This window comes from Myotis myotis, unplaced genomic scaffold (assembly GCF_014108235.1).
Source record: "Myotis myotis isolate mMyoMyo1 unplaced genomic scaffold, mMyoMyo1.p scaffold_m19_p_6, whole genome shotgun sequence".
Lineage (NCBI taxonomy): Eukaryota > Metazoa > Chordata > Mammalia > Chiroptera > Vespertilionidae > Myotis > Myotis myotis.
Window position 1 is genome coordinate 75,902,395 of NW_023416368.1, and position 23,351 is coordinate 75,925,745.

Sequence of the window (23,351 nt, forward strand, 5' to 3'; positions counted from 1 at the left end):
CTAAATGTTCAACAGCAAGGGAATGATTAAACAAGGGATGGTGTATTTATTTAGGCAGCCAATAAAATGAAGTATGATGCACCAAAAAACAAAGTTGTCATGTGTTTTAAAGGCAGCATGCACAGCAGTAGAAATACTGAAATTATAGCCTTTACCGATATGAAAAAAAGACAGGGACTAGAAAAATGATTGTGGCTACAATTTTTCTTTTTATTACTTTTCAAACTTTTTGTAATGTAGATTCATTTCTAATTTTAAAATTGAAATCACATGATTGGTTAATACTTCTGTGTATTCGTCTTACAGGGATTGCAGGCAGCATATTAGGTACAGGCAGAGAGCATCACTGGAGACAGGTAACCTGGAGGAACCTTGCAGGTGCCTCAGTTACTGGTTGTGTGAACCTGGGCCAGTCACTTAGTGTCTCAGGAGATTCTGTTGATCCACAAAGTGAGCGGTGCTATTTGGGAAACACGAGTGGGATTTTTAGAATCAGGGGACTTTGCTGCTAGTCTTTGGCTCTTCTCAGACAAGCCACTCAACTGTGTAAAGCTCAATTTCCTCATCCATAAAAATGGAACTAGTGAGAGCAAGGTCTGGCACTCTGTTAGTAAATGCTATGAAAATCTTCCATTCAGTTATGGCCCTTATAAATTGCTCCTCACCTTTCTTTATCCTTGTGTGACAGGAGCAAATGTAGTCTTTCAGCTAAATTCTCTTGCCTCAAATCTTTTGAGCAGCAGCTTTTTTACACGTTAATCTTCTGCCTTCTGGCGTAACCTGTTATCCATAATTTAGAGTTAAAAATGAAGATAAGAAAAATGTGGTGATTCAGTGTTGCTGGCTAGATTTCTAATTTTGTTTTAATCATATTTTTTCTAATTATACAGATGTAATAAACGCTTATTGTCAAAGGTTTGGAAAATACAGGAAGCAGAAAGAAGAAAATTACACCATATCTTTCCACCCAGCGATAACCATTATATACAGTTAATTTTATTTCTTTTTAGGTTTTTCTGAATATCTGATTTCTTCTTAAAAGGAGAAATATAGGAAAGCTCCTATCAGAACATTTGGCTTATTTGAGGCAAGTTTAACATAATGCTTTGTGTTCATTTTGAGATAGTTTAACAAATAATTCTTAGGGATAAGAACAAGCTAACCATGGGGAACTGTAGGGAGGATAGAGTAGGGATTAGTAGGGAGATGTATTTTTCTGTAATTCTGATACCTATCAAAGAATGAACTTATGCAAAGTATAATTACCCAAATCATGCTTCCTGGACTTTTTAAGGACAATTAATATATATATATATATATATATATATATATATATATATATATATATATATATATATGTGTGTGTGTGTGTGTGTGTGTATATATATACATATATATACATATATATGCCTAAATGACTGTTACAATCGAACAACCAGAATGACCAGCCGCTATGACATGCACTGACCACCAGGGGGCAGACGCTCGACACAGGAGCTGCCTCCTGATGGTCAGTGCGCCCCCACAGCCAACCTCCCACAGTCCCTTGCCCCTGCCAGCCAGCCCCCCCAATAGGCCCTGATCAGGGGGCTGGCCGGCCAACCTCTCTGGGTCCCTCCCCCCAGCCAGCTGCCCCCCCCGCCCCCCCCCATAGGCCTTGATCCCTTTCCTGGTCAAGGTACCCCACCCGTGCATGGCCTCTAGTTTTAAATAATTTGTACTGTTTTCATTATAAGTAACTTTATACTCTTTCAGACCATGAGTTGCAAATTTTGGTTTGGGAAATATAATCATACATAAACTTGGAATAAAGAAGCTTGCGAAATACACTCTTTTTGGATATTGGCCTTATCCTTCATAGAACATGCAGTTTTGAAAAATCACCAGTCCCACACTAGTTGGCTTGGCTCAATGGATAGAGCATCGCCTGCAGACTGAAGGGTCCTGGGTTCACTTCCGGTCAAGGTCATCCCAGTAGAGGGTGTGCAGGAGGCATCCAATCAATGATTCTCTCTCATCATTGATGTTTCTATCTCTCTCCCTCTCCCTTCCTCTCTGAAATCAATTAAAATATATATATATATTTTTTTTTTTTAATATATTTTTTATTGATTTTTTACAGAGAGGAAGGAAGAGAGATAGAGAGTTAGAAACATCGATCAGCTGCCTCCTGCACATCTCCTACTGGGGATGTGCCTGCAACCCAGGTACATGCCCCTGACCGGAATCGAACCCGGGACCTTTCAGTCCGCAGGCCAACGCTCTATCCACTGAGCCAAACCGGTTTCGGCTAAAATATATTTTTTAAAAAAATCAGTAGTCCCTGTAATGTCCTCTAGAAAAAAGTAGGACATTTATTCTGTGACAGAACAAGCAAAGCAACAAATACCTGGGAAGACTTAGCCTGAGGTGCTGCGGCCACGTGGGGCCAGCATTGATGTCACATTACTCTGACTGGTGCTGGTCCTGTACCTAAAATTGGAAAGGAAGAATGTACTTTTCAAGGGATTAAGAGCATCAGTCCCTCTATTTTCTGGGCTTTGCTGTATGTGATGACTTTAAAAATGAGGGAAAGGTCTTTTCCCTCTTCTTTACTCTTTTTTCTTCAGAGCAGCAATCAAATTACGATAGGTCACACAGGGCACACCCCATATAAATAATTCTCAGTGTGGCATATCACTCCCCCTGCACTGGGGAGGATGTGAGAAATGTTTGAGGTCAGTGCATGTCTTGCCTCATCACTCTCCTTTAAAGACTCCACTGTGGCTTGTGCGCCTTTGCTTCTGAGGTCTGCTGCCACAGCTGAGAGACGCTTGACTGGCTGGGAATAGGTTTCCCTCCTGCTTAGTATCTGCACGTCAGGGAAGTCACTTGTCCTTTTGCGTCATTTTTCTGACGAGGCTGTGCCATCACCCCTCATTGATGCTTGCTTGCTAACCCTCCTCAGCCATTCCACTTTGAGGAAAATCACTTGACTTATTTATAGGAGGAGAAAACCAAACCCATCGCACAGTTCGAGAATCTGGTGTAGGATGCAATTAATTTCTACAGCTTTAGGCAGTACCTAGGTGCAATGAGATAGTGGGAATTTGGAAGTGTCACTTGAGAGTGGACCAGGTAACTATAGTTTGGAAACTTTCTATTTCAAATAATTACTGTGCTTGCTTGAGGCATAACTTGGTACCCTACGAAAAATAAGGTCTGATCTGAGACTTTTGAGTATTTGAAACTGCTAGGGGAAATGGTATTCAGAGCTGTAAAAGGGAGAAAACCACATAGAAAGTTATCTGCATTTACATACTGTTCTTTTGATTGAAAATGATCAATTTAATTTACTGTACTTTTGGGGCTTTTTTGGTAATTGATTATTGATAAAAGTGATTTACTTTTTTTCAGTATTGCCTGTCCGGGCACCCAACCTTACCATGCAATGTGCTTAAATTCAAATCAACCACCATTATGTTGGACTGTGGACTGGATATGACTTCCACCCTCAATTTCCTTCCTTTGCCACTTGTTCAAAGGTATGTGTTGATGCATCTGAGACAAACTGAGCTTTAGTTTGCTGGAAAATGGGTACCCATTTATGTAAAGGTTATCGTATCTTGTGTTTTGTCCTAAGTTTACTTTGTTCCCTTAAAAAAAATGTTCTTCATCAAAATAATTTCCTTTGGCTGGGATGATGGAAAGTGTTGTATTGATTTATTGATTGACTTCTTTATTATAAGTTCTGAGTTTCTGTAAAATGTTCCTGCAACTGCTCAGTGCAAGTGAGGTCATGTGTATTTCATCTTTCCTGCTAATTCATATAAATGGTCAACTGATGAGCCCCAAAATTGAATTTTAGAATCACTTAACTGCCTTGGCAGGGACCTGACATCACAGAGCCTGACAGTTCTTTCTGATAGGTAGCTATGCACTGTTTTTATACTTGTACTAGTCAGCTGTAGATATCTTAGTATTGGATATGAAGCCAAAGTCCATGTCTTAAAGCAGATAGGTTATCCCAGGCATATAATCAGTATTGTTTGCTCTTTTAAGACCTCATCTAGGAAGCTTGCTGTTATTTAGAAGCAGCAGTTTATTAAAATAACAAAAAAGTGCTAACTTTTAGCAGCACATTAGTCCCAAGAGCAAAAAGTTATATCACATACAAGAGGGTAAACAGCTATCTAAAACAGATTTAAGAGCGCAAAAGTATATAGCAAGCTAAAGTAAACCATCTGTTGCATCCCATTCATTCCTGAAGATATCACTGTGTGCAATGATTATTCATAATGATAACCCTGTGAACCCATCTAGAAAAAATAAAAATAAAAGTCAACCATTGATTTTTTTTTTTTCCTCCCTAAGCTAAGAGCTACAATAGGTGATGAGGAAAAAGTCAGAGATAATTCCAGCTTACATTTTATGCAAAGCTCAGAAAATTCCATTATTATCACGCCCAGCACTTAGAAATACATTTACCATCCACAGGTATTATCCAAAAGAGAAAGGGAAAAAAATATATATATACACACACACACACACACACTAGAGGCCCGGTGCACGAAAATTTGTGCACTCGGGGGGGGGGGGGGCCCTCAGCCCGTCCTGTGCCCTCTCGCAGTCGGGGACCACTCGGGAGATAACGACCTACTGGCTTAGGCCTGCTCCCGAGTGGCAGAGGGCAGGCCTAATCCCTAGGTCCAGCCCCTGGTCGGGCTCAGAGCAGGGCCGATTGGGGAGTTGGGGCGCCACCCCTGGTCAGGCTCAGAGCAGGGCCGATTGGGGAGTTGGGGCGCCACCCCCTGTCATGCACAGAGCAGGGCGGATCGGGAGGTTGCGATGCCACCCTCAGTCACGCTCAGGGTAGGGCCGATTGGGGGATTGGGGCACCGCCCCCTGTCACACTCAAGGCAGGGTCGATGGGGAGGTTGCGGCGCCACCCTCGGTCACGCACAGAGCAGGGCCAATCGGGGTTGGGGCGCTGCCCCCTGTCATGCACAGAGCAGGATCGATCAGGGGGTTGGGGAGCTCCCCCCCGTCACACACAGAGTAGGGCCAATAGGGGAGTTGGGGCGCTGCCCTCTATCACCCACAGAGCAGGGCTGATCGGGGGGGGTGGGGCGCCGCCACTCTCAGACTCAAGGCAGGGCCGATGGGGAGGTTATGGCTCTACCCCGTCACACACAGAGCAGGGCCCATGGGGTGGGGGGGTTGGGGCGCCACACCCTGTCACACACAGAGCCGCAGGGCGATCAGGGGGTTGGGGAGCTCCCCCGTATCAGGCACAGAGCAGGGCCGATCAGGAGGTTGGGGTGCCTTCCCCTGTCAGGAACAGAGCAGGGCAGATAGAGAGGTTGTGGCCCCGCCCCCTGTCACACACAGAGCTACAGGGCGATCAGGGGGTTTGGGCGCTGCCCCCTGTCACGCTGATCCCGGTGCCGGGAGGCCTCGCGGCTCCGCTGATCCCGGTGCTGGGAGGCATATTACCCTTTTACTATATAGGATAGAGGCCTGGTGCATGTGTGGGGGCCGGCTGGTTTGCCCTGAAGGGTGTCCTGGATCAGGGTCGGGGTCCCCACAGGGGTGCCTGGCCAGCCTGGGTGAGGGGCTGATGGCTGTTTGCAGCTGGTCACACACCCTTCAGGGTGGGGGTCCCCACTGGTGTGCCTGGCCAGTCTGGGTGAGGAGCTGAGGGATGTTTTCAGGCTGGGACTGAAGCTCCCAACTGCTCCTTTTTTCCTTTTTTTTTTATTCTGGGCCAGCTTTAGCTCTGAGGCTCCAGCTCTTAGGCATCCGCTGCTGAAAGCAGGTATCTGGTTTGTTTAGGTTCTATAATCGAAACTCTGTATCAATTCCAGCTCTGAGATCCCGGCTCACTGAAAGCAGGTTTCTGAGGTTTTGTTTAGCTTCTATATTTATTACAATGTTTTTTAAACTGCAGGCTCAGAGGCCGGCAAGGCAGGCGGGGAACATTGGTTTCCTCCGTCACTGAAGCAAGCAAGCCTCATGTTAGTTTCAAGCTGCCTGGCACCAGCCGCCATCTTGGCTGGCAGTTAATTTGCATATCTGGCTGATTAGCCAATGGGAAGGGTAGCGGTTGTACGCCAATTACCATGTTTCTCTTTTATTAGATAGGATATATATATAAATATAAATACAGTTGTTTTAGGCACTGCATCACATATGTCTGACAGGTTATTTCTTATTAAAGTGGCCTGAAATTATTGTCTCTCTCCCTCTCCCCCCAAAGTTTAAAGTGTTCATTTATTTGATATTTGCTGAGAATCTGCACTGTGCCAGACGAGGGGATATAGACAAGAACAAGAAAACTTTCCTTTCCTCATGGAGCTTATAGTCTGTCAGGAGAGAAAGAATTACACAATTGAAGATTTCAGTGTACTTGTGTTTAGAAAACGACTATATATGTTGATAATTACTAAGAAAAATAAAATACAAGGTACTGTGAGGGCTTCTAAAAGGGGCCTATATTCTCTGTGGGGTCATGAATTAGCTAGGTGTTCAAAACCTAAATTGGGCAGACAATCCTAGTTTTCCCTTTCCTGTTAAATCATAGTCTTTACCTAATTCTTGTATTCTCACAGCTCTGGCTCAGCATTAGAATCCACTGCTGCTCTGTCTACCCCTTGTCATTGGTTTTCTCTCAGAGGGAGGTCATATATATATATATATATATATATATATATATATATATATATATATATATTTTTTAATACTAGAGGCCCGGTGCACAAAAATTTGTGCACTCGGGGTGGGGGGGGGGGCATCCCTCAGCCCAGCCTGTGCCCTCTCAAAGTCTGGGACCCCTTGAGGGATGACCACCTGCTGGCTTATGCCTGCTCCCTGGGGGATTGGGCCTAAACTGGCAATCAGACATCCCTCTGGCAGCCCGGCAGCCCTCAGGAGATGTCCACTTGCCAGCGGGGAGCAGATCTAAGCTGCAGTCAGACATCCTTAGCGCTGCTGAGGAGGCAGGAGAGGCTCCCACCACCACCGCTGTACTGGCAGCTGTCAGCCTGGCTTGTGGCTGAGCAGAGTTCCCCCATGTGGGAGCGCATTGACCACCAGTGGGCAGCCTCTGCATTGAGCATCTGCCCCCTGGTGGTCAGTGTATGTCATAGTGACCAGTCATTCCCAGTCTTTCTGCTGTTAGGGTCAGTTTGCATATTACCCTTTTACTATATAGGATAGAGGCGTGGTGCACGGGTGGGGGCTAGCTGGTTTGCCCTGAAGGGTGTCCCGGATCAGGGTGGGGGTCTCGGGGTGCCCGGCCCGCCTGGATGAGGGGCTGATGGACATTTGCAGCCGGTCACACTCCCTTCAGGGTGGGGGTCTCCACTGGGGTGCCTGGCCAGCCTGGGTGAGGGGCTGATGGCTGTTTGCAAGCTGGCCAAGCCCCCCGGCGACGGAAGCTCCCAGCCTTTCCTTTTTTCTTTTTTTATTCTGGGATTTATTTACCTTCTATAATTGAAACTTTGTTGCCGTCACTGTATCTGAAAGCCGGCTCCTGCTCGCTGCAGCTCTGAGGCCACGGCCTGCTGAAAGCAGGTATCTGGGGTTTGTTTAGCTTCTAGAATTGAAACTTTGTTGACGTCACTGGAGCTAAGAGCCAGCTCTGTGACCATGGCCAGCTGAAAGCAGGTGTCTGGGGTTTGTTTAGCTTCTAGAATTGAAACTTTGTTGCTTTCGGAGCTCAGAGCCGGGCCACGGCCGGGGGGGAACCTTGGCTTCCTCCATCACTGGAGCAAGCAAGCCTCCTGCTCGCTTCAGCTTCCTGGCTTCCGGGCACCATCTTTGTTGGTGATTAATTTGCATATCTCGCTGATTAGCCAATGGGAAGCATAGCGAAGGTACGGTCAATTACCCTTTTTGTCTTTTATTAGATTAGATATTTTATTGATTTTTTTACAGAGAGGAAGGGAGAGGGATAAAGAGTTAGAAACATGAAAGAGAAACATCGATCAGCTGCCTCCTGCACTCTCCCCACCGGGTATGTGTCCGCAAGCAAGGTACATACCCTTGACCGGAATTGAACCTGGGCCCCTTCAGTCCACAGGCCGACGCTCTATCCACTGAGCCAAACTGGTTAGGGCAGAGGGAGGTTATATCAGTGGGATGATTGGCAACCCGTATAGTTTCTTTCAAAAAGTATCTTCCTTTGCTCAGTTCATAATCCTCCGAGATGTACTTGGCTAAAATAGTATCCCCAGTTTCTCCCTATCCCAGGGGTGGGCAAACTTTTTGACTCGAGGGCCACTATGGGTTCTTAAACTGGACCAGAGGGCTGGAACAAAAGCGTGGATGGAGTGTTTGTGTGAACTAATATAAATTCAAAGTAAACATCATTACATAAAAGGGTACAGACTTTTTCCCCAATAGTTTTATTCATTTCAAACAGACCGGATCCGGCCCGTGGGCTGTAGTTTGCCCATGGCTGCCCTATCCCCTCATCCTGCTTTATTTTTCTTCATAGTGCATATCATTGCATTATATATACATTAGAGCAGCGGTTCTCAACCTGTGGGTCATGACCCCTCTGGGAATCGAACAGCCCTTTCACAGGAGTTGCCTAAGACCATCGGAAAACACATATATAATTACATATTGTTTTTGTGATTAATCACTATGCTTTAATTATGTTCAATTTGTAACAATGAAAATACATCCTGCATATCAGATATTTATATTACGATTCATAACAGTAGCAAAATTACAGTTATGAAGTAGCAACAAAAATAATTTTATGCTTGGGGGTCACCACAGCATGAGGAACTGTATTAAAGGGTCGCGGCATTAGGAAAGTTGAGAACCACTGCATTAGATGCTCGGTGCACAGATTTGTGCACAGGTGGGGTCCCTCAGCCTGGCCTCCAGTGATCGGGCCAAAACCAGCTTTTCACATCCCCCGAGGAGTCCCGGATTGCAAGAGGGCAGTTCTCTGGTGATGCACCCCAGAATCGGGTTCCCTCCTCTCTGGTTCCGATGTGTCACCTGAGAACCCCAGCTGCCAAGTCACCGCAGCTGGGCAGTTGAGCATCTGCCCCCTGGTAGTCATTGTGCATCATAGCTACTGGTCAGATGGTTGGACAGTTGCTTAGGCTTTTAGATAGATAGATAGATAGATAGATAGATAGATAGATAGATAGATAGATAGATAGATAGATAGATATAGATAGATATAGTTAGATGATAGATCGATAGATATTTGGTTTATATTATTGTCTTCCTTCTCCACTAGAAGGTAAGTATTATAAGGGTAGGGGTTTTGTTTGTTCTCCACAGTATCCTAAAACAATTACTGACACATAGTAGCTTCTCAGTAAATATTTGCCATGTGAATGAATCCCTTTTTCTTCCCTAGATTCCAACCCTTCTTGCCTTCTCAGAGCCATCTCACTATTAATTGTGATCTTTCCTTTATCTTGAACCCTTCCGTCTTAACTCAGTTTTTCCCATTTAATTATGCTGTTACTTCTAACATAAAATTTAAGAACAAATTTTTTTCACCTTCTCTCAACTTTTCTTTTCAGCATTCCTAACTCCTCCAACCTGTGCCTTTCCCATACCACCCACCAGAATGCCTCTCCCTGAAGTCACAAATGACTTCATGTCATTAGTTCTGGTGCACAGTCTTCTTCCTACTTGAGCATTCAGTAGCACCCTCCCCCTCTTATATCTCTGACTCTTCCTGTTCTATTACTTTGGAGATGCATCTTTCTCCAACTGGCCATCACATATCAGAATTCTTCAATATGTAGTGCTGGACTATAAGAGTCTCCACCAAAGGAATTTAATAAATGCTCAGGGCTTCCATAACCATCCAAACAATGTATATAAAAGCCTAAGCAACTGTTATGATGGAACGACCAGTCACTATGATGCACACTGACCACCAGTGGGCAGATGCTCAACACAGGAGCTGCCCCCAGCCCGCAGGCCCCAATTGCCGATGGGGCCTGCCGGCCAGGGGGAGAGACTGGGAGGTTGGCCGGCAGGCCCCAATTGCCTAATTGGGGCCGGTCCCTCGGGCTGGGATGGGGAACTAGGGGTGGGTGGCAGTGGATGCCGGCAGCAAGGGAAGGAGGAGGCGAGGAGGCAGGGAACCTGATCGGCCCTGATCACCGGCCCGGCCTAGGGACCCCACCCATGTATGAATTTCGTGCACCAGGCCTCTAGTCTATAATAATAAAAGCATAATATGCTAATTAGACCAGACATACTTTGGACGAAGCTGGGGCTGCAGCCGCAGGATGGAGGCAGCCACCGTGCCTGCGAGGAAGGGATCCAGGCAGCCGCCATGGCTGCGAAGGCCTACTCTTGCACGAATTTTATGCATCGGGCCTCTAGTATATGTATAAAGGCCTAAGCTCCCGAACGACCAGTCGCTATGATGTGCACTGACCACCAGGGGGCAGACATTCAATGCAGGAGCTGCCCCTGGTGGTCAGTGCGCTCCCACAGCCAACCTCCCGTGGCCGGCCAACCCCCTGTTGTCCCTCCCCCCAGCCAGCCGGCCTTGATGGCCCTAATCGGGGTGGCCGACCAACCTCCCACAGTCCCTGCCCCTGGCTGGCCAACTGCCTGCAGTCCTTCCCCCCCAGCCTACCGGCCCCAGTGACCTTAATCAGGGCCGGTCGACTAACCTCCCATGGCCCCTCCTCTCAGCGGGCCAACCTCCCACGGCCCTGATTGGCCCAACTGCCGGCCAGGCCTAGGGACCCCACCCGTGCACGAATTCGTGCATCGGGCCTCTAGTAACTTATAAATGTGCATCTTTAGTTAGTAATTCTCTTCTGAGCTCCAGATTCATGTTTCTAAAATAGTCATATATCCAAAGTTCCTCTCCTTGGTGTGCCTTTGAAGACACTTCAAAACTCAATGTGCCCCAAGTTGAGTTCCTTATTAGACTTGGTCCAGAAGAGGTGAGCAGCCACTCCCAGACTTGTTCCCCCCTCTCCCCCACCTTAGTGGATGGCATCCTGTTATAAAAGCCAGAAAACTGGGAGTTAATTTAAATATACCCTTCTTGCTCACTCCCCATGTCAATTGAGTCTGTCATTAAGCCTTGTCATTTTTACCTTCTACAGTGCTCTAGAATCCAGTCACTTCTGTTCAGTGCTGCTGTAGTCATTGTCCTCTTTTACAGGCATTATTGCTTTATAAAGCCTCCTAGCAACTTTATTCAGTTCTGATCTTGCTCCTGCCTGAATCCAAAGTCATCTTTTTGTGTAACTTTTTAATTTGAAATCACTTCAGATTTACAGAAAAGTTGCAAGAATAATACAAACAATTCCCAGTTATCCCTATCAGTTGTTAACATCTTATCACATTTGCTTTGTCGTTTCCTCTGAATGTGCATGCATGTAATTTTTTCTGAACCATTTCAAAGACACAGATACGATGCTCCTTTACTACATAAATATCTGAGTGCCTATTTTGTAAGACATTCTCTACCTAATCACAGTGCAGTAATCAAAATCAGAAAACTTACATTGATTTCATACTAGTATCTATGTTTTATATCTTGTTCATACTTCCCAAGTTACACAAATTCATATCTACATATATAAAAGCCTAAGTGATTGTTTGACCGTTCTACCAGTAGCTATGATGCACACTGACCACCAGGGAGCAGACGCTCAACACACAGGCATGGAAACATGGAACAGACTGATGAATCTCAGGGGGGTAAGGGGAGAGGGGTGGACAGGAAGAGATTAACCAAAGATCTTTATGCATACTAGAGGCCTGGTGCATGGATTTGTGCACTGGTGGGGTCCCTCGACCTGGCCTGTGGGGATCGGGCTGAAACCAACTTTCCGACATCCCCCGAAGGGTCCTGGATTGCAAGAGGGCGCAGGTCAGGCCAAGGGACCCCACCGGTGTATGAATGCGTGTACTGGGCCTCTAGTTTTACTATAATGTCCTTTATAGCAAAAAAGAAAAATAGTGATACAGGCCCAGGATGCTCTCCAGATCACGTGTTACATTTGGTTGTCATGTCTTCAGTCTCCTTTAACACGTTAAGCACCCAGTCAGTCACTGGTGACTGACATTATACTTTCTGTCCGGAAGACAAAACAGGCTGAGCACTTAATGTGTTAATCTGAAGGAGTTTTGCGGTTTATCTGTCTGTTAGGACCTTGTCATTTTTAGGAGTACAGGCCAATTATTTTATTAGATTAGATTGGGATTATTTTTGGTAGGAATGCCAAACCAATGATGGTGTATGTTATCAGCAGGCACATAGTGGCAGTTTTCTTCAGAACCGTCTTTTAGAATTACAAATCTAACCTCTCACTTATTTAAAACAATGATCTTTCATTGCTCTTAGGATACATACCAAGTACATCTTGGTATATTAGGCTTTAAGCCTGTCCCTCGTATCTTGCTCTTTGTTTCCTTTCAGTTTCAAAGAAATCTTATCTCCTGCCCAAGACAGTCACACATTGTTCTTTCAGCCATGAAGGCTCTTCTCCCCCTCCTCTATCCCACCCTCTTTAGCCTACTTAGCCAGAGCTTATCGCTCAGATCATTTATGACTCCAGTTGCTTCACAGAAAGGACATGGGAATGGTGTTCTAGTTGGATGAGGAGAGGGGGGGTCGGGGGGGCGGGAGGAGTGTATGGGACTCTTCTTGAAATTTCATTGGAATAACCTTTTATGTAAGGCAAGCATGTCAAACTCAGAGGCTAACATGGGCCAAATAAACAAGATTTAAGTTTATGTGAGCCACAAAAAAACAAAAGCTTCAGTTTTCATGGGAATGTAGGTTTATTTCTGTAGAGACATGCTGAAAACAAAGGGCTGAAATAAATGAGTAATCATTAACAGAAAATAATAGAACATTTTAATAAAAATTAATATTTTGTCTTGAACATTCACTTACCAGACACTGAATAACTGCACAAATTAATAAGAGTAACGTAGATAAACCTATTTTTCTTGTTCTCCGTAAGCGAAATATTTCCTGTTGCGCACACCAAACAATACAAAACTAATGACGTGGCATTCAGCTGCTAAAATATTTGCTTATTAGTATTAGTGGAGAGAAATGGTGCACCTGTGCATAAGGCGTGTAAGGAAAATGAATGCAACAGGATTATAGTAATCGGTCATTAGCGAACATTGTAGTTATTAATAATTATATATACAGGATATTGTAAAAATTAAATTACCAAATTTTTATTAAAACGTTTCTTACATACCGTTATAGTGGCTGGGCTGCAAAAATATTCATTGTGGGCCACATGCTGCCCCCAGGCCACAAGTTTGACATGCTTGATGTAAGGTGTCCATGCCAGAGGCTGGTGAGAGTGAGGGGAGGCGAGCACTGAACCTCGTAGCCTACTTTCTCTGTTCCCTCCAAACCCTGTCCCTTGACCCAGTTTCTCCTTGACTCTGCTACTATCCAGATCACCCTCAGTCGTCATAGAACCAGGCAAATCTTTTGATGTTGCCTACCAGTGGTCGGCAAACTCATTAGTCAGCAGAGCCAAATATCAACAGTACAACGATTGAAATTTCTTTTGAGAGCCAAATTTTTTAAACTTAAACTATATAGGTAGGTACATTGTTATTAACTTAATTAGGGTACTCCTAAGGCTTAGGAAGAACCACACTCAAGGGGCCAAAGAGCCGCAGGTGGCTCGCAAGCCGCAGTTTGCCGACCACTGGCCTAGACCATCCTGTCGCGATTCGTACTACACTGCTTCATTGTTTTTAACAGCTTGTCTGTGTTGGGGTGATAGTTGATATGTCTGTCCTCCAGGAGGACAGGTATGTTTTGCTCACGGTCGTATCACCAGCACCTGAATGCTTGACATATAAATAAAGATCCACTGGAGGATTACTCATTCTCCTACACTACAAATGATGAGGCTGTTCCGTGTTTCCTTCTTCTGGAAAGACTTCTCCATCTTTTCCTCATAGCTCCTATTTCCTGCTCTCCCACAGCCTACTCACTGTCAGGATTTTTTGCTTTAGCCCTTAACACCTACTTACCCCATCATAGCTTTTATTTTATTCTATTGTATTTGCTGTTTATTATCTCCCTATACTAGAGTGTAAACTCCTCAGACTCAAGGATTAATTTATTTACTGTCATATTCTTGCACTTTGCATACATTTTCAGAATAAGTTTTATAAACATTTTGGAATAAATGAATGTAGTCATGCCTCTTTCATTATTTTCTGATCATAGAAGTAATGTATTTCAAAGTAGGAAATTGGAAAAGTGAAAAGTATAAAGAAAAATTAATTGCAAACCATAGTTGTTCTGTTTCACTATTTTTCTAGGTGATAGGTTACTTTTAAATGCCTCCTTAGGTTATTTATTTACTTATGGGGATAATTTACCAAATTTTTAAAAAAATGGATTTTATATACATGCTTAAATCCTTTTCCCGTTGTTGCTTAAAGTTTACTAACTCTTTATGGTTTAGTCATTAACTCATTGGAACTCAGCAATCAAATATTTTCATTCCTGTAGTCAACATCCCTTTGCCATTGGGTGACACATTTCTGTGACTCTTCATCTTCGCTATTGTTCTAACATGGTCATGCTCTCCATCCCATCTACTGCCAATTTCTCAAATCCAAAATAACTACAGGTACTTTATTGAAGGCTGTGATATAAAAAAATGTTTAACTAAAGTAAAATTTTTACTTGAAAAAAAATATTTCCTAATAAGCAGTATACCTTTCCTAATCATTTGTTGAGGACAACTAATAGAATCAGTCACCTCTGATTGAAGGCCGATTTACATGTGATGGGGAATGGAGAGAATGCAGGCACTTTGATCCAGTTTTCTTTGTAAAGGGATGTGGGTATTGACAACCGTCACTTAAAGAGCATGCATGAAATGAGAACAGTACACATTGTCTTGGCATTGCAATTTTAAACTGATCTCATAGTAAATATATTTTTCAAGAAGTAAAAAGTCCATAGTGAAGACACAATGATTATGAAATGAGGTGGGAATTAAATTGCTAGTGACAATAGAATATTTCTCTGAGAGGTTAGAGCAGGAAACTCCCAGAGGTTTTTGTTTTTAAGCTTATCAGTTATAATTTATACCAACCAAATTTGATTGTCCTAGTAGTAATTTTCATTGCCAAGTATAAAATCTAAAATTCTTGCTTTTGGTTAATAAAAGCAAAATGTAAACCGTGAATGTAAGCCAAGGGTATGTGAGACTTCATTGTACTTAGATTCTTGCAACTTTTCTCTAAGTTTGGAATTCTGTCAAAGTTACCCCAAATTTTTCACTTAAAAAAAATTAGATGCATATATATTCAGGTTTTTAACCTTTCCTAGAAGATGTTTGTGTTTCTATTTGGCTCTCATAGCTGTCACTTACTTACAAAATCAGAATCTGATAAAATTATTTTGACAAGAGGATAAGGGACTATATACATTAATTGAGTTTCTGATAATAGAGTCTTTTAGTCCTCAATCCTTACTTTGCCCTTAATTTTTACTTCACAGGCTAATTTTGTCGTGGCGTGTTAAATTCCTTTTGCTCGTACTCCCGACATGCTTTTCTTCACACATCACCTTGATCATTAAGTTTTTCTTTTACAGCATTTTTTTTTCCTGAACTATTTGCATTTTCATCTACCAACATAATTCCTCTGGTCAGATAGTAGATACGGTTACATCCTGAGATTACCAGAAGTGAATGATTTCTGAAAACAAACTATTTCAATATATCATATATACATGAAATTAACCTCACCTTCTAATAATTAGTAGACATCATTTTGTAACACTTAGGAAAACGAGCATCATTTTCCAGCATTGGAAACTCAAGCCACAGGTGACAAGTGACAAATCTACTTCTAAGATGTGAATCCAGACTATGAATTTGACTAGAACGCAGGCATTTTCATGTGCAGTGAATTCTGGCTGGTAGGCAGCTAAGTGTTCCTGTCCGAGCCCCTGACCTCTCTCTCTCTGAGTCCTTCTCATCCACAGATGCTGGTCCCAGGGGGCCTCCCTTCCGGCTTGTCAAACACAAGCAAGGTGAAGTCAGGGCCAGTGACTGGAAAACTATAAAACGCTCTAATGTCTTATCTTGCCTTTTTCTTTATTGTTCTGTGTAGTGTTCTTTTCAGTTTCCCAATTTATTGCTAAACTGTTTGGCTTTTTAATGATCCATTGCCATATGAATCTTAAGCTTGGTACAACAGGGTTCTTTCTTTATCTTTTCAATTAGTATTTTGGGTGAGCATTGCTGCCAATAATTCCCAGCTGTTTTTAACTTTATGGAGACAATATAGTCACCTTGAAATTACTAAGGATTATAATCTATTTAGCATAATTTAATTTTTTGTTTTGCAGTCCCAGGCTGTCTAACCTTCCCGGCTGGTCCCTAAAGGATGGAAATGTTTTCTTGGACAAGGTAATGAGTAACTGAAGTGTAGCTACACCCAGTGGAAAACCCTCTTGTCATACGAGGGCCACCCATCAGTAATGTGATTGATGGGCTCATCCCCCCGCCAAGCCCTCCCAATGTATTCTCCCTGAAAAAATCCCAGGATCCATGTAGGGTCTTTAGTACTTGGTGATTGTTGTTTTTAAGAGCCTTTTAGGGAATCCCTGTTCAGATTCAGGTCCAATTTTCTCATGTGAAAAAATTAAGAGCTGCAAATACATTTTATCACCACGAAGAGAAAACAATTATTTTGTAGTTGCAATGAGATTTTCAAAGGTGATATTATTTAGAGAATTCCACCAACTATACGGCTGGAGGGAGTAAATTTTAAAAAAAAAACAACTTTAAAATTCTCTAGTATGTGAGTTTCAAACTGCTTTTTCAGGGGTCAGATCAGGTAGGGCATTGTAAAATTTGGGTCTTTGGGGGTGAGGAGTGGTCACAGAAGGTTGCGGGAAGGTATTGTCATCATCTGATCAGATCACGTTGACCTCTGGGTGAAGAATAGACTGAGTGTCAGTGTTTAACTTCCCAGGCGGTGCGTTCTGGGAGGATTAGGGTGAAAACATGTTCTTAGGTAAATTTGTGTGGAGGGCCTTTCAGACTATGTTCTATGATCTTATTCCAGCCTTTCCTGTTAGCCAGGAATGGACACTATAGTAGGTTATGAAAAAAAGAACATAGTTCCAGGAATCTAAGATATTTGGGGTCCTATCAACTTTAATCACTGATTAACAAGGCCTAAAGTAAATAACTTCTTTTTTCTAGGCTATTAAGTTTTTGACATTAGATTATCTTTTTTAAAAATACATTTTTATTGATTTCAGAGAGACAGGGAAAAGGAGAGAGAGATAGAAACATCAATGATGAGAATCATCGATTGGTCTCCTGTCTGCCCTCCACTGGGGATTGAGCCTGCAACCTGGACATGTTCCCTGACCAGGAATTAAACCATGACCTCCTGGTTCATAGGTCGACGCTCAACCACTGAGCCCCTGCGGCTGGTCAACATTAGATTATCTTCACAGTAATTTCTTCCTCAGATCATTATTTAGGCAGTTAAATTATAAATGAGAGACCAAAGGTACATAAAGGGTTAAAAACTTCAAAGCTCATCCATGCCATTCTTAGTCTTCTAAATCATTCTTTCCCATGTCTCAGGATTGAAAGACTGATTATGTTTAAAGATCCTTAAAATAATTCATCTAAATAAGGCATTTCCTTCCTGTAATAGATATCTATATATATAAAAGCCTACGCGGCCATTACGATCAGTCGCTATGACACGCACTGACTACCAAGGGGCAGATGCTCAATGCAGGAGCTGCCTTCTGGTGGTCAGTGAGCTCCCGAAGCCAACTCCCATGATTCTTCCCCCCAGCTGGCCAGCCCCGATCAGCCGAGGGACTCCACCCATGCACGAATTGGTGGCACCAAGCCCCTAGTTGTTAAATAAAAGAGGTGTTCTTTTTACAGAATTTATTTCTGTGAACTGCACCCAACCTCAAGTGCAAGCCAAGTGTATAATTTGAAATGAGATTTCCCTCACAGTTAACCCATAAAATTATGTGACATTCATGAGTTGTGCACCTGAAATCAGTCTGACTCTTCTGCTAGCTATGAATTATTCTTCCCTGAGAAAGGCTCACAAGCATCCCATTACCAGTGCATTGTGAGCAAATGACTTGCTTGTGTACGTGAGAGCATTTCATTAGAAGAGAGCAGTGAGTAAAACACAGTGACATTGTGAGTGCGCAGAATGGCAGGCCTGCTTCTGCAGTCAGGAGGGAGAGACTGGGAGGAGGCTTTGTCATGTGAGGTGAGCATGCCCTGGTGCGTGTAGCCTTGTGGGGAAGATGATTATGTAGCCAGTTTAAGACCAGGCAGAACTTTGAAATTTCCCAGGACTTATCTGCAATCGTTTTTAACCTCATCCTAAGGGATTTGGAAGTCTTCTCCCATTGAACATAATTGCTTATTTGTTTTTAGCTGGCAGATGCATTGTAATTAAGAACTGTTTGCAGCCTCTTTTTGGCTCAGCCTTTCACTGGTTAAATGGTATTCATGTAAAAAGAGGAATCAGAGTTTACACTGAAAGGTGAGGGGAGGAAATATTCTGTCAAGGTTCTGCTATGAGACTTGTAAAATTCAAAAGGAAAGTAATATATAATTAGTACCCTATCTTCAGATAAGGATTGAGAGTAAAATCATTCAGACTGAAATATAAATATAGATACACTAGAGGCCCAGTGCATGAAATTCATGCACTCTGGGGTGGGATGGGGGGAATCCCTGCACCCTCTCAGCCTGCGCCCTCTCGCCTGTGCCCAGGAGCCTCTGGGGATGTCTAACTGATGGCTAAGCCGTCAGTCAGACATCCTTAGAGCTGCTGTGGAGGTGGGAGAGGTTTCCACCACCACTGCTGTGCTCGCCAGCCGTGAGCCTGGCTTCTGGCTGAGCGGCGCTCCCTCTGTGGGAGCACACTGACCACCAGGGGGCAGCTCCTGCATTGAGCATCTGCCCCCTGGTGGTCAGTGCGTGTCATAGCAACAGGTCGTTCCACCATTTGGTTGATTTGCATATTAGCCTTTTATTATATAGGATATACATAGGAATATATAGAAATATATGTTCAGTGACTAATGAAAACCCAATAGAACAAAATTCTTGTTCTGGAAAGAGCAAACTGTCAACCAAACTACATATCCTATCTAATAAAAGAGTGATATGCAAATTGACCATCACTCCAACACAAGACAGCCGCCCCCATGTGGACACAAGATGGCCAGCAGGGGAGGGCAGTTGGGGAAGATCAGGCCTGCAGGGGAAGGGCAGTTGGGGGGGACCAGGCCTGCAGGGGGGAGGGCAGTTGGGGGGAACCAGGCCAGCATGGGAGAGCAGTTGGGGGGGGGGGGGACCAGGCCACAGGGGAGGGCAGTTGGGGGGGACCAGGCCAGCAAGGGAGGGCAGTTGGGGAAGTTCAGGCCTGCAGGGGAAGGGCAGTTGGGGGGGACCAAGCCAGCAGGGGGAGGGCAGTTGGGGGGACTAGGCCAGCAGGGGAGGGCAGTTGGGGGGGACCAGACCTGCAGGGTTTGGCAGTTGGCGGGGACCAGGCCATCAGGGGAGGGAAGTTGAGGGGGGACCAGGCCAGCAGGGGGAGGGCAGTTGGGAAGGACCAGGCCAGCAGGAGGGGGCAGTTGGGGGGGGACCAGGCCTGCAGGGGAGGGCAGCAAGAGAGGACCAGGCCAGCAGGGAAGGGCAGTTGGGGTTAATCGGGCTGGCAGGGGAGCAGTTAGGTGTCGATCAGGCTGGCAGGGGAGTGGTTAGGGACTGATCAGGCTGACAGGCAGAAGCTGTTAGGGACAATCAGGCAGGCAGGCAGGCAGGCAAGCGGTTGGGAGCCAGCAGCCCTAAATTGTGAGAGGGATGTCTGACTGCCCATTTAAGCCCGATTCCACACTGGGCAGTCGGACATCCCTTGAGGAGTCCCAGATTGGAGAGGGTGCAGGCTGGGCTGAGGGACATACCCTCCCCGCCCCCCGTGCACGAATTTCGTGCACCAGGCCTCTAGTCTACACTAATAAAAGAGAAACATGGTAATTGGCGTACGACCGCTACCCTTCCCATTGGCTAATCCCCCTGTCACTCACAGAGTAGGGCGGAGATATGCAAATTAACTGGCAGCCAAGATGGCGGCCGGCAGCCAGGCAGCTGATACGAACAGGGAGGCTTGCTTGCTTCAGTGACGGAGAACTCCAAATTTCCCCGCCTGACTTGCCAGCCTCTCAGCTGCAACTCTCAGAACTATGTTGCGAATAAAGAAGCTAAAAAAACCCCAGAAACCTGCTTTACTCAGCGGAGCTTCAGCCAGCCGGAGGGCAACATTGTATCAAATACAGACGGTAAACAAAGGCCAGAAACCTGTTTTCAGCAGCCGAGGCCTCAGAGCTAAAGCTGGCCCAGAATAAAAAAAAAGAAAAAGAAAAAAAGGAGCGGTTGGGAGCTTCAGTCCCAGCCTGAAAACAGCCTCAGCCCCTCAGCCAGACTGGCCAGGCACACCAGTGGGGACCCCCACCCTGAAGGGTGTGTGACCAGCTGCAAACAGCCATCATCCCCTCATCCAGGCTGCCCAGGCACCCCAGTAGGGACCCCCACCCTGATCCAGGACAACCTTCAGGGCAAACCAGCCAGCCCCACCCATGCACCAGGCCTCTATTCTATATAGTAAAAGGGTAATATGCCTTCCAGCACCGGGATCAGCGGAGCCGAGAGGCCTCCCAGCACCGGGATCAGCGTGACAGGGGGCAGCGCCCAAACCCCCTGATCGCCCTGTAGCTCTGTGTGTGACAGGGGGCGGGGCCCCAACCCCCCCGCCCCCCACGGGCCCTGCTCTGTGTGTGATGGGGTAGAGCCATAACCTCCCCATCTGCCCTGCCCTGAGTGTGACAGTGGCGGCGCCCCAACCCCCTGATCGGCCCTGCTCTGTGGGTGATAGAGGGCGGCGCCCCAACCCCCTGATCTGCCCTGCCCTGAGTGTGACAGGGGGCGGTGCCCCAACTCCCCTATCGGCCCTACTCTGTGAGTGACAAGGGGGAGCTCTTCAACTCCCTGATTGACCCTGCTCTGTGCATGACAGGGTATGGAGCCCCAACCGCCCTGATGGGCCCTGCTCTGTGCATGATGGGGTGGCGCCGCAACCTCCCCATCGACCCTGCCTTGAGTGTGACAGGGGGCGGTGCCCCAACCCCCCAATCGGCCCTACCCTGAGCGTGACTGAGGGTGGCATCGCAACCACCCAATCTGCCCTGCTCTGTGCATGACAGGGGGTGGCGCCCCAACTCCCTAATCGGCCCTGCTCTGAGCCCGACCAGGGGCTGCACCTAGGGATTGGGCCTGCCCTCTGCCACCCGGGAGCAGGCCTTAGCCAGCAGGTTGTTATCTCCTGAGGGGTCCCAGACTGCAAGAGGGCACAGGCCGGTCTGAGGGACCCCCCGTTCCACCGAGTGCACAAATTTTTGTGCACCGGACCTCTAGTATATATATAAAAGCCTAAGTGACCAAACAACTGGTTGCTATGATGCTCACTGACCACCAGGGGCAGACACTCAATGCAGGAGCTGCCCCCTGGTAGTCAGTGTGCTCCCACAGTGGTAACGCCACTCAGTGAGCTTATTGAGCAGTGGCGGCGGCAGGTGCAGCGGAGCTAGAATGAGCAGGAGTGGTGCAGTGCCTACTCAGGGCTCGGCCTCCTCCCCAGCCGCTTCACACACCTGCAGGGATCTGGCCGAAACTGGCAGTCAGAGATCCCCCAAGGGGTCCCAGATTGCAAGAGGGCACAGGCCAGGCTGAAGGACCCCACTGGTGCACGAATCCACGCACCGGACCTCTAGTTTTTTTTATAAAGTCATAGATAGCTTTAACTGGGTGGCACAAAAAATCCTCCATAGATTTCAGTTTCAAGTGTCAGTGAGGGAAGACAGCAACTCTAGTGGCCTTCTGGAGGCATTGCAGCAGACCCTGTTGGTGGCCCACTGTTCAGTGTGCTCTACCGTACTTCCAGCTGCCAATCCCTGGATGGTTCTCCAGAGAGTTCTTCCTGCAGCTCTAAAATGCAGAGGTTGCTGTATAAATACCTCAAATTCCATGTCCCCTGGGTAGGATAACTCCAGGGTGATTTATGCACCAGAGTGTCCCCATGGATTAAGTCCCCCTTGCCCACAGAGGTGTATAGCTCAATAATGCATCCATTATTGGCCCTCTTCCTTTCCTTTTGTCACTTGCGCACCCTCCCCCTGTTTTTCAGCACCTTCCATATAAGCTTGCACTCACCCTTTTCTCGGGGATATTTGTGTGGGAGGCCAAGCTAAGGCAGGCATATCCAATGTGGTAGGTCATGAGCAGTGTGGCGAGTTGTACTACAAATATGCTTTTTTCTTTTGGATGATTACATTTGGTTTATAATCTCAAATAAATTGCATGCTCTGCAAGGACAAAGATTATATTCATGACGATAATGGGGGGGGGTAGTTTAATTCCTACCTTCTACTCTTCATCCCCCTCCTTACTTGCCCCTTGGCCCTGATTGCATAATAAAATCACTGGAGGTGCTTGTTATAAATACAGGTTCCATGACCTCATCCCCAGAGTTTCTGATCCCTTGGCTGTTAGGGAGGGCCCAGGAGTCTTGACTCCATCAGTGTGCCCATGTGTATTCTGATGTTGCTATTATTCGAGAAGCACTGGGTCATGAATTATGGAAGCAGCATGTGTCCACACTTGGCTTCCTCGAAAAGCCATCAAGAAATACGCATTCAGGTCCTGAGTCTGCCACCTACCAGCATTTGTTATCCTGAATAAGATACCTAACCTCCCTGAGCCTACACTGGAAACAGTTGGCCTGCATAACCTTCTAGCTTCCCTCCAACTCTAGCCGTCTCTGATTCTTCATGGAAAATTTGGTTTGAGGATGAAATTTCTTTGTTGCTGTATCAATTGGATATTTCTCCCTAGAATTTTTCCTTTTCCTTTCTTTTAGGAGCTGAAGGAGTGCTCGGGCCATGTATTTGTGGATTCTGTGCCTGAATTCTGCTTACCAGAGGTAAGATTAAAGTGAATCACACTGTAGAAACAAAGCATGTCTCGTCATCTCTCAAAATGAAGTCAAGAAATAATTTTAAGGGGCTTAGCTTCTCTCTTCAAGTTGAAATGAATCTGTTATTTCAGCCACTTTGTTACACAGCTGAAATATCATTTAGGAGTTCTTTCTGTTGTCTGGGCATCATTTGTCACTCTCTTCCTCCTGTTCCTAGCTCTTTCCATAATCCCCACTGACACTTGTGCTCTTGAGCAAAGTAAGGAAATAGCTCAGACCTTTGTTTTGTAATTACAATGCCTGTGACTTAGATT

General features: G+C 45.5%; 1 protein-coding gene across 4 annotated transcripts in view; it reads left to right on the top strand.

Moving 5' to 3' along the window:
* Positions 1 to 23,351, top strand: part of INTS9 (integrator complex subunit 9) — a 106,087-nt gene that overhangs the window by 25,814 nt on the left and 56,922 nt on the right. For 3 of the 4 annotated variants that reach the window (XR_004968267.1, XM_036313539.1, XM_036313540.1), the window contains exons 2-4: positions 3,397 to 3,524; positions 16,352 to 16,412; positions 22,981 to 23,043. Coding sequence is in view for 2 of the 4 variants with exons in the window: in XM_036313539.1 (XP_036169432.1) it covers positions 3,397 to 3,524; positions 16,352 to 16,412; positions 22,981 to 23,043 (252 nt within the window). In the remaining 2 variants the exon portion in view is untranslated. The remainder of the gene's footprint in view (positions 1 to 3,396; positions 3,525 to 16,351; positions 16,413 to 22,980; positions 23,044 to 23,351) is intronic. The other variant, XM_036313541.1, reaches the window with a different exon arrangement.